This window comes from Aythya fuligula, chromosome 23 (genome assembly GCF_009819795.1).
Source record: "Aythya fuligula isolate bAytFul2 chromosome 23, bAytFul2.pri, whole genome shotgun sequence".
Taxonomy (NCBI): Eukaryota; Metazoa; Chordata; class Aves; order Anseriformes; family Anatidae; genus Aythya; species Aythya fuligula.
The window spans coordinates 491,080-507,289 of NC_045581.1; the positions used below are offsets into that span (position 1 = coordinate 491,080).

Consider the following 16,210-nt stretch of genomic DNA (forward strand, 5'->3'; position numbering starts at 1 on the left):
GCCCTGCCCTGCCCTGCCCTGCCCTGCCCTGCCCTGCCCTGCCCCGCCCCGCCCCGTTCGCCCCCTCGCAGCGCCGCGCACCTCGGCGCGGCCGGGCAGCGCCAGTACTCAACGTGGCGCTGCCAGCCTCCCTGCGGCCTCCCCCCATTGGGAAGAGCCGGAAGAAGGCAGATTACGATTGGCTGCCGGCCGACGCAGCGGGCCCACGGATTGGGCGCGAGGAGGGGCGGTGCGCGCGGGCTGGCGGGCAGCCGCCATCCGAGCGCTGCCGCCGCCGCCGCCATGTGGAGCGGGCACGGTGCGGGCTGGGCCCGGCGGGCGGCCTGGGGCCGGGCGGGGGCGGGGGGCGCCCGGGGCCGCCGCCCCTCGTGGCGCTAGCGGAGGGCGCGGCGCCGCCGCCTGACGGGCTCTCCCCTTCCCTCCCCAGGTAACTTCGACGGCGGCTACGGGCCCGCGGGCGGCTACGCGCAGTCCCCGGGAGGCTTCAGCTCGCCCACCGGCACCCAGGCGGAGAAGAAGCAGGTAGGCGGGCGGCGGGGCGGCCGGTGCCCGGAGCGCTGGGCCGCGGCGGGCGGGCGCTGCCCGGAGTCGCTGACGGCGCGGCCCTCCCCTCGCAGCGCGCCCGCTCGCAGAACATCGTGCCCTGCACCGTGTCGCAGCTGCTGGCGGCCGAGCAGGTCGAGGAGACCTTCAGGATCCGGGACGTGGAGATCTCGCAGGTGGGCGTCGGGGGTGGCCCTCGAGGAGACCGGCGAGGCCCGGCGGGGAGGCTGTGAGTAGGAGCGCGCTCGCCTCGGCCTTCCCCGGCTGACTCGGCCCTTCCTCCAAACGCAGGTCACCATCATGGGGATAATTCGGCACGCTGAGAAAGCGCCGACGAACATCCTGTACAAAGTGGACGACATGACGGCAGCGCCGATGGATGTTAGGCAGTGGGTCGATACTGATGTAAGCACCAGATTTGGTACTGAGGCTGCGATGTGGAAGGTGCTTAGAATCTATGGAGAGAATAGTTTTCCAAACAAACAAAAAGAAATAGCTGTTTAGAAAAGTATTTTGGGAATAACATGCTTCTGAAAGCCAAGAAAGATGTTGCTGTAATAGAGATCGCTGGTGTTCTGCATGATTGTTCTCCTGTTTTGTAATTCGTACGTGTTCTACAATGAATCTCTTCAGATAATTTTTTTTAGAGTTTCACTGCTGAAGCTCAACCATTGCTGTACTGAGAGATGCATGCTCAGTACTTCTGCATAAGAAATACAGAACCAGAGAGTGAAAGAGATTCTGTATGTGACTGTGATTAAGACATGTATCAGTGCACATTGTGTCATCTTCCTATGCATGATTCATGAAATGCTGCTAGTTTTCACTGGAGTTTCATGCAGATATAGCAAGCCTTTAAATCTAAATGCATTTTCAAGTTGCAAAAGCACTGATGTGTGGAAGTAAAGAAAAAGCTGTTCTTCCTGCCATATTTTTTCCAAATATGAGGACATGCTGTGGTTCAATCCAGGGTCCCAGCTGGATCCTCAAGATTATAGGTCCCTTCCAAGTGCATGAATGCAGTCTCTCATCTATGTTTTAGTTGCCTGTAATGTTGGAAAAGGCAATTTTCCATACTACCTTTCTTGGTAGTATGGAAATGCATTTTCAAGTGAACAGCAGAGTTCCACTGAACAGCTCTGTAAGAGTAATTAAGCAGACGTTGTCTAACTGCATGTTTAACATAAGTTCAATTTTATGTTATCAATAAGTTCTATTTTTCATTTACAGTTATATTTACCTAACTGCTCTAAATGGTCATAGGAACAGATATGATTTGTGTTTGCTTGAGACTTCACATCTCCTTTCTCAAGTCATTGATTGTGATAATTGAGAAATGGAAACGTGAATAGCAAAACCTTGCTTTCTCCTTTTCCTCTCTGTAAGGAGGCAGGTGGCGAGAATATCGTGGTACCTCCAGGAACTTATGTAAAAGTAGCTGGTCATCTTCGGTCCTTCCAGGTGAGGTCATATATTACTTCTCAAGTAATGAGGCAGGAGCAGTGGCTTGAAGGATTGGTGGATCCGACAAAGTGTTAGTAGGCTCCCTTTAAAATATCCAGTTATTTGTGATCTTTGATTATATTTTTCTGTGGAAAAATCCTTGAATGTTTTTGCCTGTGCTGTATGAATCACTCGTTACTAAATCAAAAGGGTGGAAGAAGCATTTAAAATGTCACTGTTTATCAGTAAATTATTTTCAGTGGAAAAGAGTACTGGCCACCAGGTTATTGGATGCTTGCCCTGTTGAGCTTAGACCATGATCTGGATAATGGGGATGCTTCCTGCAGCATATTATGTAGCAGGGTTGTCTCATAATAGTCACCCTTTAAATAATGCTGCATGTGTTAAAGCAAAGTGCAGTTAGTTACTAGCCATTTAAAAAAGAAGCTGTCTTGTCCTGCACTGCTTTGCATGATCACGTATGAAAACTTAAGTCCAAAAACTTTGCTTGTTACGTGCAGAAAAACTCCCTACCTACCACTGTCCCTGTTCCTGGCTGGAATGATTAAACACATTCTGCTAAAGCTGTCTTGTTAATTGACTTGTACTGTACTTGTTTTTTCTATTTTTATTTTTTTAATCTCTGAAAGAATAAGAAAAGCTTGGTGGCATTTAAGATCATGCCTCTGGAAAACATGAATGAGTTCACCACGCACATCCTAGAGATTGTTAATGCGCATATGATCCTCAGAAAAAATCTTACGGTATGTACTTCAAGATCATGATTCCATGCTAGCCGTTACTGGATTATTGTTTATCTCTCAAAGAGAGTGAACTCTTGGCTCATTGGGGAAATTGTATACAAGTTGTGGAGATGGAAATTCTGAAATTGTTGAAGAGCTACAGTGAGGGTGTAACAGGAGTTCTGGCTTCCCTGGAGAGACATTGTGTTGTAGTCAATTCCCATTGGTTTCTTTTGGAAATCTGCTTTTAATTACTGTCTCTCTGATATGTAACACTGAGTCTTTCATGCCCTGAGTTTACAGCAGCCTGTGTAACCACAGTTCTTCTACTCTTGTAATTGCAGGCAGCATCAAGAGCGCCTCAGTCATTTACCTCTGCTGGGATAGGTGACATGGGGGGCTATGGTGGAGGTGGCAGTCTGCCGGTGAATGGACTCACAGCACATCAGAGTCAGGTGGGTGCAAGCAGGTTCTCCAGAGACAGCTGTTGCAGTGGATGCTGCTGCAGAGTGATGAAGGATAAAGCAGTGATTATTCTTTGAAGACTGGTAATTCTTCCTTGACCTTGCTATCTAATGCAGATAGAGAAGCTTAGCTGTGTGCTAATGGTGTAGTTCATGTTCTTCCAGGTGCTGAACCTGATTAAAAACTGTCCTGTCCCAGAAGGTATGAGTCTTCAAGAGCTGAAACTTCAGCTCCCCAATGTCAGCATGTCAACGATCAAGTAAGTGTGTAGAAACAAAGGATGTGCTTGAAATATGGGTAGAGACTGATAAAAGGAGACAAAGAAGAAAATAGTGGGCAAGGCTAGATCCCTACTTTGTTATCAGGGCTGGTAATTTCATGTAGTAGTGAGCCTGAGCTTTTTGAATTCTTCTGTGAAACGGTTTAGAACGAGACATGGTTTGTTGAAGTGATGATAAAAGTGCAACACTCTCTGTTTTCAAAACAAGCTGTTCAGTAGCTCAGTAGCAAAGCAATAGGTACCTGGGTGTGCTTCAGCAGTATTTTTACCTGTTCAAGGACTGGTTTTTCTCTCTCTACATCCCAAACAAAATTTGGAATACAGTGGGGGATGGTGGTGTTTGGTTTTGTTTGTTTCCTTAGATGTTTCTTATGACTTCCTCCTGACACTGAGAAGAACAGTGAAATTTAAAGACAGTATTAATGTCTTATATTCCTGTGTCCTATACTGTTTGAACCAGAGCCATAGGTTCTGCTTTTATCTGGAAAAAAAAATGCTGAGAGTTGTGGCCTTCTCTGTTCTTAGAGACTGAGAATTGCTGGGGGATCATACTGACATAGCTTTCAAAATCTTTCTGTACCTACTAATTTGTGAAGCAGCTTTTTCAGTGCTAAAAAGATACAGTCACTGGGAGCATCCCTTGGAAGATGCTGGAAGGGAACAGTGGGAAAGGAGTGCTGTAGAAAGGAAATACCTGAGAGAAAAGTGTTGACGTGGACTGCTTAGCAATTGACTTTTTTTTTTTTCTTCAAAGGCAAGCAGTTGAATTCCTTAGCAGTGAGGGACACATCTACTCCACTGTGGATGATGATCACTATAAGTCTACGGATGCTGAGTGAAGTTCTTTCCAGCTGGATTTGTTTTTAAGCAAATGCTTGTCTATGTTTCAAGTTAACCTGTCAAGCTTTGCAATGTGGAAGGTGATCTTTTCTCTTTCTAGCCTGTAAGAGTCACTGTTATTCTGTGAGTGCCTACACGTTGGAACTCAAGGACAAGCAGAACATGTAGGAGGATTTTGTTGACTGGACTTGATTACAGTGCCGTGACCATGTGATGGAAGCATAAGCGAATATGGGAAAACTGAACTCAAAGCTTCAGAGCCTTCAGTTTGTTTTTGTCTCTTAGTAGAATGACTGTTAGAAAAAAAACTCTTTCTAATCTTGTTGTGGGCAGATTGACTTTTGCTCCTAGAGCTGTTTCTACTACCACACATTTCATTCCATTTAATTCACAAAGTGGGTAGCCAAGCTTAATATTCCACTGTGTACAGTAATCATGACTAGATTTGTAATTAGTTTAGTTTGTGCATTTAAATCTATATTTGTACTATGAGGTAATCTTATTACTGGAGCTTTTGAATTTTATATCCAATAAAAATTTAACTTGGCTAGTCTTGCGTGCTTCTGTAGCTCTAGAGGCTTTTGTTCTTCCCTAAAGAAAGAAAACATAGGTGCTGATAAAACTTAGATGTGTGGGTAAAAGCATAGCCCATGCTTTCTGAGGATTTAGTCAACTATACTTATTTCTTTTAAAACTGGTTTAAATTTTCTTAACTTGGTAAGTTGGTTTAAAATGTCAAACTGATAAGAACATCTGGACATGAAAACATTAAATAATTCTACTACTGAAAGAAGAAACTACAAGTTGTATCAGTGTTCTAAATGGAGCCAGGATCATTTCTGCCACCAAAAGCACTTTAGCTGAAGCTGAAATTAGTTATATATCATGTAACAAGTTGTAGTGGGATTTGTTTGTTTAAGACATTACAGAGGAAAACACTGAGTTAGGAAGCAGCAATGTGGATAGTGATGCTGCATCGGTGTGGAGTTAACAAATTTGCAACTCCTTTCTCTACAATCCTGTTTTGCTCAGAGAGGCAGCATGCTGTTGACAGCTGCTTCAGAATATCTGTTCTCATTCATGACGTACTTCCTGTTGTATAAAATGCAAAGCTGAAAACTACCTCCTGGGAATTGTTTTGCAATTGTCAATGGGAATGTTTGAGTAGTTAATAAATATTCAGAAGCATTGTTCACAATGAACCTGTAAAAAACATAGCTGGTCTCACAAAGAGGATGCAAGGTTTCTGTGGCAAATGTGTTTAGCATTGCTGAAAAGCAGGACCTGGGATCTTTCAAGCTGAACGCTGATAAAACTGAAATGTGCTTGCTGCCCACCAGGTGGGAGCCTGGTTTGCTGCACTGTGTTGACCTGTCCTTTGAGAGCTGCTTGCTGCTTTCACCATAGTATGGGACCTCTTGGAGAATGCATGTGCAGTTGAGGGCTTGTGCTCCCTGCTTGTCAGCTGGCTTCCATGGGAGTTGCAAGCTATGGGTCTCAGTTCAGATTTTTTTTTTATCTGAGAGGGATGATGTGACCTGGCTTTGGAAAAGCAGTTCTTCCCTTTCTGCCCATTTGTCACACTGGGACCTGCTACTGTTGTTAATGCTGTAGCAAAATCAATGTGTCCTGCGCAGGTTCAGATGGTGTCACACCTGTAGCCTGTGGTGTACTTTTTGGGGCTAAATCATACTATGGATGTGTAGCAAGTGAGACAGCTATAGAAACTAGCAGACCTAGAAGCCAGAAGTACTATAATTTCAGTTTTGCAGGTGGTGTGCAGATTAGGAAGAAATGATTATTTTTGGAAGTGAAGATGAGTGAATTGCCTGCAGTAAAGGAAGTTGTAGGACTATATGAAATGCTTGTGAGTGGAGTGTTAAAATGTCTTCAGCTGTAGAGGGAGTTGAATTCTTTACCTAGGCCCCAGTTGGCTTTTTCTTCAAAGCATCAAAGGACATCTGCTTTTGTCTGGCAGGACAATTTGGTGTAGGGTTTGGATCTGTTGGGGACAGAAGTGTTTGTTGCTTTGAAAAATGCCTATGTTTAAAGCTATGAGTGAGCTAAGGGTGAAATCCAAGCTCCTGCTCCTCTCCTCATCCTCCTCAGCCATAGTTCAACAATTATTCTTTTCCTCCAGGGCAAGCAAAAATTGTGTTCTGGGATGGCTGCAGTGGGTTGCTTGGTTGAAGCTTTGTACATAATGTTTAGGTGCTATAAATGGTGATAGTGCTTGTTTGCAGGAGAGATGAGCTCTTGCTTTGGTGAGTATTCAGTGAAATGATCTCAACAGCAAGAGTCAGTGTCTTAGTCACAATGCTGTGATTTGAGGAGAGGACCCTGATACTGACTGTAAATCACAGGGTGAGAACAAAGAGAAGGAAACCAGCTCAAATCCCATGTAGGGCTTTTGCCAAGTTAGAAGGGAGGAGATGCTCTCTGCAACTTGGTAAATCTTCTCTAGACCCTAAGTGAGGAAGGACATGAACTGAAAAACAACCCAAAATTACACTTTACTGAGAGATTATTATTATTTTTTTCCAACAGTTTACTAGTAAAGGAATTGAGAAGTTTGTTTTCCAGCTCTGATTTGTACCTGCTTCTAATCTGAAGTACCTAGGTCTGGAAATTGCCCTGTGTTGGTGCTGCCTGGCACTGCAGCAGTCAGGCAGGATGGCAATGTTTTGTCCAGTAGTAGGATGTATAGAAAGCTGCTGATGCTGGTTCATGAGCCTTTAGTAGATTCCAGCAAAACTACTGCAAGAGAAGAATTTGTTCTAAACTTTTCAATTTGAAATGGCTATGAGCATGGCACATCCTTAGGATCCAGCCAAGCTATTATGCAGAAAGTGTGTGGATGATATTAGTGCATAGGAGCAGAGTGAGACACGTGTTCTAGGGCCCTGGCCAGCACCTCAATGACATCTTGGTGACTGCTCCGTTCCCAGGATGGTTGCCCAACTGTTTGCTGCTCTGGTGCAGTTGGAGAGTCAGACGAGTGACAGCAGAGGACGCAATCCATAGCAAAACAGCCAGCTACAGCAGAGCAGGGAGGATTTAGTCTGCATATGTGGTCATTCCTCAGGCATATGGGCTACTTGCATTCATAGAATCATATGGGGCTGAGGTTGGAAGGGACATTAAAGATCATCTAGTTCCAATCCCCCTGCCATCAGCAGGAATGCTACCCACGAGATCAGGTTGCTCAGGGCCTCATCCAACCTCTAGGGATAGGGCATCCACAACCTCTCTGGGCAACCTGTACCAGTGCCTTACTACCCTTACAGTGAAGAATTTCCCCCTAACCCATAATCTGAATCTCCCCTCTTTTAATTTAAAACCATTCCTCCTTGTCCTGTCACTGTCCAAGCAAAACCGTGTTCTCCATCCTCTCTATAATTCCCTGTACTGAAAAGCTGCGATGAGGTGACCCTAGAGCCTTCTGTAGGCTGAACAGCCTCAGCTCTCCCAGCCTTTCTTCGTAGGAGTGGGGCTCCAGCCCCTTGATCATCTTCATGGTCCTCTGGGCCCACTCTAACAGCCCCACATCCTTCTTATGGTTGGGACCCTAGACCTGGATGCTGGACTGGAGTCTTCACTAGTAGGGCCTCACAGGGGCAGAGCAGAGGTTTGACAAGCCCCTCCCTTGACCTGCTGGCTACTCCTCTGCTAATGCAGACCAGGATGCATTCAAGGAAAGGGGGGCACATTATTTGCATCATCGAGGCAGGTGGAAGTTGTGCTGTGGACCCTTAAGGTTGTATTTAGTCTTTATTTAAATAGGCTATTTAATAGCCTTAATTTAATACAAGATCTAAGAATATTCAGAGGCTGGACAGCTTCCAGAAACCAGATGATTAGAAAGGAAAAACAGTCTGCATTTTTTTAATTGTCTTTTGAATGTCTTCTTCAATGACTTCATAGTCATGTTCATCACTGCTTCTCTCCATGTCTGCAAGAGAGAAGTACAGACTATGTACATAAATGGAGCTGGAGCATGGCTGAAACCCTACAGGGAGATGCCCCTGCCTGCCCTCCCCTCCTCCCTGATGTGGTGGTGCAGGAGGAGTACCTGCACCAGGTAGCCCCAGCGAGTCTGGGGCCAAGTGCCTGCAAGGAAAAAGGCTTCTCGCCATTATAGACGCTGGCTTCTAGTGCCACAGGTCCCTTGCAATTTGGGGGGCAGGAATATTCTGCATTTGAGAGCAGGTCAAGGCCAAGTGCTCATGTACAGTGTTTGTTTCTCAATAGCCCTTGAGGCCAGACCTTGTTTTCCCTCATGCCACGGTCCATGTGTGGGACAAAGGATGGGACAGCCACCCACAGAAACCCAGCTGGTCTTGGGCTAACACGTGGCTGGGTGCCGGTCTCCTCAGCAGAACATCCCTGCCTCATGTCCCCATGGGGACAGCCCCAGGTACCTCATGGCCAGCAGTGCCCCACAACAATACAAATACATGTAATACATACATACAACCCGCTATTGCCACTGGGGGCCCTGTGCTCTCACCTGTGTCACTGGGAACCTTGCGGGACCGGGGAGCTGCCGGCAGACGGGGACGTGGGCTGTACTCATTGGGGGTGCTCCGGTGGGTAGTAAGGCTCTTCACCTTCTGGGGAAGGACCAATGGCGGTGGCAGTGGTTGAGCCAGGCGTGTCTGGGAGCTGGTGGTGGGTCTGGGGACCTGGGAGCGCTTTCCCCTGGAGCGTGCCCTGTCCTGCTCTGGGGCAGGGCGTGGCTGTACCTGCACATCCCTACTGGCCACCTTCGGCTTGGGGGGCCGTGGGGGTGGAGGGGCTGAGCCACCCGGCAGCTGTGCCAGCAGCTTGTAGTAGAAGGCCTCAGTCAGCTCCTCCACATGGGAGCAGTGCGTGGAGGGGGCCTGGGAGCAGACAGGCTCCTCAGTGAGGACAAGGGAGAGGTCCAACCACTGGGGTGGGATCTCAAAGCCCTTATCTGGCTCCTCACAGAAGCTGCTGACCAGGAAGGGCTGGGTGATGCGGGCCTCCAGCCGCAGTGCAGGGAAGGAGCCCAGTACATCCCTCTCCAGCGCTGGGTCCGTGGCCACCACCCGGACATCACATGGCAGTGGCAGCAGCTCCACCAGCTCCGTCAGCCTGTACTTCTTGCTGTCACACACCTCCTCCACAAAGCTGCCCCCCAGATCCAGGGGCAGCAGCAGCTCCTCACCCTCCTCCTCACCCTCCTCCTCACTATGGCGGAGGCACAGGAGCCGGGTGCTGGCATCAGCCAGTAGCAGCTGCCGGGCCTCCAGCCGGTCACCCACACTGAGCGGGGGCACGTCGTCCTCGTGGCCCTCACAGTCCTGCATTACCACCACGTGCAGCTGCTGGCCAGGCTGCAGGCTGGCTGCCAGCTCCTGCACCCCTGCAAACTGCCGGGGCCGCCGCCTGAAGCGGCCTTGGTAGGCACTGGAGAGAAGGAAACGGCGGGTACCGCTGCGGGCAGAGGCCAGGACCCTCCAGGTGTGGGAGCAGCTGTGGATCTGCAGCCGCTGTCCCTTCCGCAGGCGGGAGACCCAGGCACTCTCAAAGATGGTGGCACTGTGGGGCCCCTCCAGGATCTCAGCCTGTGTCGGCAGCACCTCCTCCATCCCCAGCACCTCGCTCAGCAGCAGTGGCCGGGAGAAGTGGACGTCCTGCGACTCCTCTGTCACATCCTCCACATCCACCTCCAGCGTGGAGGGGATCTTCACCTCATCCCGTCGCACTGGAGGGGCAGAACCACTCTGATCTTGTGCTCGGCCTCTTCCCATGCTGTAGAGAACCTCACCTTGTGCCCACCCTGCCTGCAACCACCCATGCTGCCCGTGTCAGGGCCCTATCAACAAACTCGTGTAAGGCCCCCCCCACTCTCCACCCCCCAGCACCCCTGCCTGGCCCCACAGCAGGACTCACGGTTCATGGTGGCCTGCACCTCATAGACAGGGCTCAGGAGCAGGGCATGGGGGCCGATGGTGGGGCACCGTAGTGGCTGTGTCTGCCTGCCCCTCCACTCCAGTGCCTGGTGCAGCGTCAGGCCCTTCTTCCCGCTGACCCCCAGGAAGGGTCCCTGTGGCGTGGGGTATGGCACCAGATCTAGGGCAGGCTGGAAAAGACCTGTGGGAGGGCAAGGATGAGACCCTGACAGGTGCAAAGGGCCTCCCAGTGAGGAGGGCCCTATGGGGTGCCATGGGGCTCGGTTGTGGTGGGTTGGGGCAGGGTGTTCTTGCTCACCCTTAAATGTTGGCAGCAGCTCCGTTGTCTGCCCCGTGTGCACATTCTCACAGACAACCTTCTGCAGTGTGACAGCTGTGATTTTCAGCAGGTCACCAGTTGACAAGCAGCACTCATTGCCTGAGATCTCATACACAGACCCTGCAGGGAGAGGAGAGACATGTTGTCATTGACAGTCACTGTGCTGAGACTGGGCTGTGGGGTGCAGGTGTCCCACATGGTCCCAGACAGCCCAGCTGGGTCACATGTGGCTGTGGAGTGGCTCCAGCAACTCTGTTATCCCCTGCCTCCTCTCAGAGCATGGGGACAGGGAGCTGTCACCCATCAGTATGGGCACTTGTACTCTGGGAGTGGTGCAGGAAGCAATTGCTGCCAAGCCCATCAGCTGCTGCTTGCAATCTGTTCACAAATGGGTTTATTTCTGCTTGGCTGATTGATTTTGAGCCCACATGCTTTGATTACCAGTGGGCAGAGATTGCTCCGGATCACACAAGGCCACATTCTCTGCTACTGCTGCTGTCCTGCACAAGTGGGGCTGCAGCTGGACACTCTGGTGCCAAGTGTGGTGAAGCTCAGCACAGCTGAAGAGGGCTGAGCAACCAGCATCCCTCAGGATTTCCTGGAAGAATCTGCCTCTACCAGCATTTTTAACCGTTGTTAATCTCTGTTAACAACACACAGAATGACACAAAGATGGGTTTTAGATTCAGACCTTTGAATTTCCTCTAAGCTGTCCCTTCCTGTCTCCTCAGAACATCTGCAGGTGATTGGTGCTTCCATCTAACACTAGAAGATCCTGACTGAAGTCAGAGATACACAGGAGTCCTGCGAGAGGTGGCAGCAGGGGAAGGTGACCAAAGAGGAATATAGCGATATGGTCTAGAAGGCAGGGTTGGGGTTAGGAAAGCCAAAGCCCACCCAGATTATCAATAGGGGATTATATCGTGCTTAACCAACTGATCACCTTCTACAATGAGGCGTTAGGCTCGGTGGACAAGGGGAGAGCAGTGGGTAGTGTTTACCTTAACTTCAGTAAGGTTTTTGGCGCCAAAAATTTTGGCATGTCTCCTATCACATCCTTGTAGAGAAGCAGCTGAAGTATGGGTTAGATAAGTGCCTGCTGTGCTGGACTGAAAACTGGGTTATGGGCCCAGAGGGTGGTGATCAGTAGCACAAAGTCTACTTGGAAGCCAGTAACTGGTGGTGTACCCCAGGTGTCAATACTGTGTCTAATCTTGCTTAACATCTTCATTAACAGTCTGGATGATGGGGCAGAGAGCACCCTCAGCACCTCCAGATGACACAAAACCAGGAGGACTGGCTGATACACTGCAGGGTCATGCTGCTGTCCAAGAGGGCACTCAAGAGGCTGAAAGACAAGTGTGAGGACAGGAACCTCATGAAGTTCAACAAAGAGAAGCTCAAAGTCCTGCCGATGGATGGGAATAAGCTCTTAAGTTCTGAAGACTTCCTATGAACTTTAGAAGACTTGTTTTATTGTGTTGGTGGTCTGTCGTCGGTACAGCTTGCCCAGAGACTTCGTTGAGTCTCCTTCCTTGGAGATCTTCAAAAGCTGCCTGGATGTGGCACTGGATGTGCCACTGGCTCAGCATGGCCCTGCCTGGGTTTGGCCTGCATGGTCACAAGAGGTTCCTGCCAACACCACCGACGCTGTGAGTTTGGCAGTTCCCACCACAAATAGTCTGGGCATGGTCTGTATCACTGCCAAATACCACTTACATGGTGGTGGCCTGTATTTGGTTGTCTGTAATGAGTCCCATGGCAGTGTCAAGAGGCCGAGCTGTAGCCTGTCCCTGGTGCAGGCTTTGTTCTTTCTGGCAGTGGGCTGAGCTTGAGTGTCCTAGTGCACATGGGCCTGACTGGGGTTGAGCATGAACAGACACTTCAGGCTGCTCGTGCGCACACTTGGAGCTCTTTGGTTTTAACTCTTCCCATGGGCAGGGGAAACTGGAGGGAGCTGGATGGATGTGGCTGGGGTAGAGGGTGGTGTGAGCTGCCTGCTGCAGGTGGCGCCAGCTTTGGGGATTATGCAAGGATCAGCTTCTTGCAGAAATGTGGGAAGTGCTTGCATGGTGTGGAAATGCTTCCAGGGCACAGCTGCTGTGCACCAATGTTCCTGGGGAAGTCACAGGACTCTAGGGCTGTGGTGGGGCTGTGGGTTCCCAGAATGCTGAAGGGGGCCATGGAGGGGCTGTATGGACAGGGAGGAGGGCTGGCAGCTGCATGGGTCAGGACAGAGCTGGTCTGCAGGCTCAGTGGTGGCAGACAGGGAGCTCAATGGGCCACCTGGGTGAACGGACTGAGCTGGCACCTCTGACAGCCCCATGTACTGGTCAAACCCAAAACACCATGGCATGATGTACTGACATGCACAGCCATGTCAGCAGGCTTGGGCCAGAGGGAGCCAAGGCTGGAGACACTGCTGTCAGCTGGCTGGCATCCCTGTGCTCAAGGAGGACATGGCTACAGGCACAGCTGCAGCAATGAGCATGGCTCTGCAGAGTGTAGGGGAAACAGCAAGGTAAGAACAGCCGCAGAGTGCCTGCCCCTGGGACCTCTTCCTCAGGAGAGGGAGAACCTCAATGTGGAAATTACTATGGAAAAATAACCAGGAAGAGGTGAATGAAAACTCGAAAGCATCAGAAAGTCTTGCAGTATGCAAGCACCGGTCCCCCTCCAGCCACACCGTGACAGTATCGAGGACATGATCTGAAACTGGAGGATGCACACAGTAGGGCTGCACTGCCCACAGCACAGCCATGCCTTGTGCCATGGTGCAGAGACCTTGTGAACCCCTGTAGTGGGTTTACGTGGCAAGGTTTTGGTAGCAGGGAGCCATAGAGGTGGTTTCTGTGAGAAAGATCTAGAAGCTGCCTGATGTTTGGGAAGGGCCCCATTGTTTTCCAGATCTGAGCCAATAAGCGATGTTGTTTTGCGCCTCTGTGAGAGCATATTTAAGACAGGGAAAAAAACACTGCGCCAGACAGCAGCCGGGAGAGTCAAGGGAATGAGAAAAAAGCCTTGCAGGTGCCAAGGTCAGTGTAGAAGGAGGGGGAGAGGTGCTCCAGGTGCCGGAGCAGAAGTCCCCTGCGGCCTGTGGTGAGGACCATGGTGAAGCAGGATGTCCCCCTGCAGCCCATGGAGTACCACAGTGGAGCAGGGTTCCACGCTGCAGCCCGTGGAGGAGACCACGGTGGAGCAGGTGACCTGGCAGGAGCTGCTGCCCGTAGGGGAGCCAGGTTGGAGCAGTTTTCTCCTGAGGGATGGACCCCGTGGTACGGACCCATATCTGGAGCAGTTCTGGAAGAGCTGCTGCCTGTGGGAAGCCCACGCCAGATCAGTTCATCAAGGACTGCATCCCGTGGGTGGGACCCCACAGCACAGGGGACGAGAGTGACCGAGAAGGAGCGGCAGAGAAGAAGTGCTGTAGACTGACCATAACCCCCATTCCTCCGTTCCCCTGCGCCGCTCGGGGGGAGGAGGTGGAAGAGGGTGGATGGGGGGAAGGTGCTTTTGTTTTTTTTTTTTTTTCCTTTGTTTTCTCACTTCTCTCGCTTGTTAGTAATAGGCAATAAATCTTACTATCTCCTTATGCCAAGTCTGTTTTGCCCGTTACAATAATTACTGAGTGATTTTCTCATCCTTATCTCAACCCTTGAGCCCTTTTCTCATATTTTCTCCCCATTCCTCTTTGAGGAGGGGGAGTGAGAGAGCGGCTGTGGTGGAGCTCGGCTGCCCACTCGAGCGGAACCACGACAACCCCCCACATGCCTGGCAGGATTGGCTCCCTTGGGTGGCAGCGAGACACAGGCTCTGCATGAGGAGGCTCGTGGCTGGTCCATGTAGGAACCTGAGTTGCTCCTCGGTGCTATCGTGGCATCAAGCCACAGCTGTTGCAACATGAAATATTAACAAGAATGTGGAGGACATGAAGAGTGTTTGGCTGAGGAAGGAGCCTGAGAAAGGGCTGAGAGAGGCAGAAGTTTTGTTTAAGTTCTTGGAGACACCCTCCCCGCCCACTTGCAGTCCCCAAAACAGAAAGCCAGAAGTAATGACAGGAAATCCAGAAACATTCAACTCAAAATGTTTAAGAAACGTTATCTCTGCAAGATAACACATCTGCAGGGTGCAATGCTGACTAACCCCTGGTGCGTAATCATCTGCCTGTGAAAGTCTAACACCATCTACCAGCAGCCAAGGGAATATGTAGCTGGGAGCCTTGGAAGAGCTGGCCAAGGGGTCTTTGTTGTGCTGACACTTATTTCTAAGCAGTCAGAAATACCTAGAAGCTTGTACAATCCATGCCCTGAAAAGCTTCCAGTGCTGGTAGCAGTGCAGGTGTCGTAACACAGGAGATAAACAGTGCAGAAGAGTACAACAGGAATGGCTGGAGACTGAACAATGTAATTGCATGCCAAATGCAAACACCATTTCCAAGCTGTGGGAAAGATTTGGTACTTGACTACACTGCGAAGGGACAGGGTAAGTATGTTCTGGGACACTCTGCCTTTCATGGAGCAGGAACTCCTCAGACTATGCTGCCATGCCATGATACCATCCACCATGAGCAATGACCCCTTCTGACCCTGAATTTCTGCACTCAATGAGCTGCTACCAAACATTTTGCAGCCTAAAATTTCTCCCCACTCTGAGATGGACTCATGACAAACATCCCGCTCTGCTCCAGCCTCCTCACCGCAACTACCAGCAACTGCTAAATACGTTAACTGCTGTTGTTTCAATGAACGGTGGCAGTTCTCCTCATTTAGTAAATTTAAGATGTTATCGATGGCAAAGGCTCTTTGGGAGAGCTAAACATCCATCTCTGCTGAGCTTCAGGGAAAAAGAATTAGAACACTACTTCTGCTCTTTAAAAGTCAGTGTGACCTAGTGCTAGAAATCTCACAAGTCCTGATGGTATCTTGCACAATGGTGTTGGCACAGTGGGCAGGATCCCACTGTGCATTCCCACTTTTTTTTGGAAGCCCCAGAAATCCAGCAAAAACATTTGCTAATTTCTGACTGCATCTCGCCACCAACATGACCATCATCTGAGGAAATTACACTGGTCCAGGTTTCATCTCTCAGGGCCAGGGGGAGGTGGCACAGCCTAGGGGCACTCCTTTGTGGCAGTGGGCACCCAGCACTCACCTTGGAAGTAGACACCAGAGCATATCCTGAGGATGCGGGGTAGGGTGGTGGGGTCCAGGGAGCAGATGTATTCCTGGAAGGAGAGGGGCTCCATGCCTGTGCTGCTGTGTGTTCCGGGGTCCTCTGCAGGGAGTGAACTAAGACAACTCTGGGCTCTGCTTTCACTTCTGCATGGTTTTCACTTCTGCTTCTAGCACTGGTAAGTTCCTGCTCCAGATACTTGCTGCTGGCAGCTCTCCAGTCTATGTAAACAGACTGATGAGCTGCTGGGACAGCCCAATTCCTGTCATCCACGGCCTGGTGGCTCCTAGCCCTGCCCTGCCCAGGCTGATGGTGCTGAAGGCAGGCAAAGGCACAGACCTTGGCTCTGCCATGGTGCTGTCCTGGCTGGACCAATGCTCCAGCCCGTCCTGCCCAGGCTGTCCTCATTGCACACCTCCCATGTGCCAGCCTGCCCTACCCCAGAGTGATGGTGCTCTGGGGTAGA

The 16,210-nt window shown here is 50.2% G+C and overlaps 2 protein-coding genes across 2 annotated transcripts; one reads left to right on the forward strand and one right to left on the reverse strand.

Annotated features, from left to right (window-relative positions):
• The first annotated feature begins 243 nt into the window (after positions 1-243).
• Positions 244-4,864, forward strand: RPA2 (replication protein A2). The gene is made up of 9 exons (XM_032202388.1): positions 244-298; positions 428-522; positions 618-719; positions 835-948; positions 1,930-2,004; positions 2,637-2,750; positions 3,074-3,184; positions 3,359-3,453; positions 4,229-4,864. Exons 1-9 carry the CDS (start codon positions 283-285, stop codon positions 4,311-4,313), a joined length of 807 nt encoding a protein of 268 aa, XP_032058279.1. The 5' UTR covers positions 244-282; the 3' UTR covers positions 4,314-4,864.
• Positions 4,865-8,171: 3,307 nt separating this feature from the next.
• On the reverse strand, positions 8,172-15,817 carry THEMIS2 (thymocyte selection associated family member 2). The gene is made up of 5 exons (XM_032202440.1): positions 15,724-15,817; positions 10,552-10,692; positions 10,234-10,434; positions 8,825-10,045; positions 8,172-8,266 (listed from the first exon to the last, which is right to left on the reverse strand). Exons 1-5 carry the CDS (start codon positions 15,815-15,817, stop codon positions 8,172-8,174), a joined length of 1,752 nt encoding a protein of 583 aa, XP_032058331.1.
• Positions 15,818-16,210: the final 393 nt, after the last annotated feature.

Excerpts from the sequence above, each read along its gene's own strand:
- THEMIS2 (XM_032202440.1), bottom strand. The coding sequence starts at position 15,817 with ATGGAGCCCCTCTCCTTCCAGGAATACATCTGCTCCCTGGACCCCACC. Across the intron at positions 10,693-15,723 it reads CTCTGGTGTCTACTTCCAAG|GGTCTGTGTATGAGATCTCA; the intron begins GTGAGTGCTGGG and ends CTCTCCCTGCAG. Across the intron at positions 10,046-10,233 it reads GGTGCAGGCCACCATGAACC|TGCGACGGGATGAGGTGAAG; the intron begins GTGAGTCCTGCT and ends CTGCCCCTCCAG.
- RPA2 (XM_032202388.1), top strand. Across the intron at positions 523-617 it reads CCCAGGCGGAGAAGAAGCAG|CGCGCCCGCTCGCAGAACAT; the intron begins GTAGGCGGGCGG and ends CTCCCCTCGCAG. Across the intron at positions 3,185-3,358 it reads TCACAGCACATCAGAGTCAG|GTGCTGAACCTGATTAAAAA; the intron begins GTGGGTGCAAGC and ends ATGTTCTTCCAG.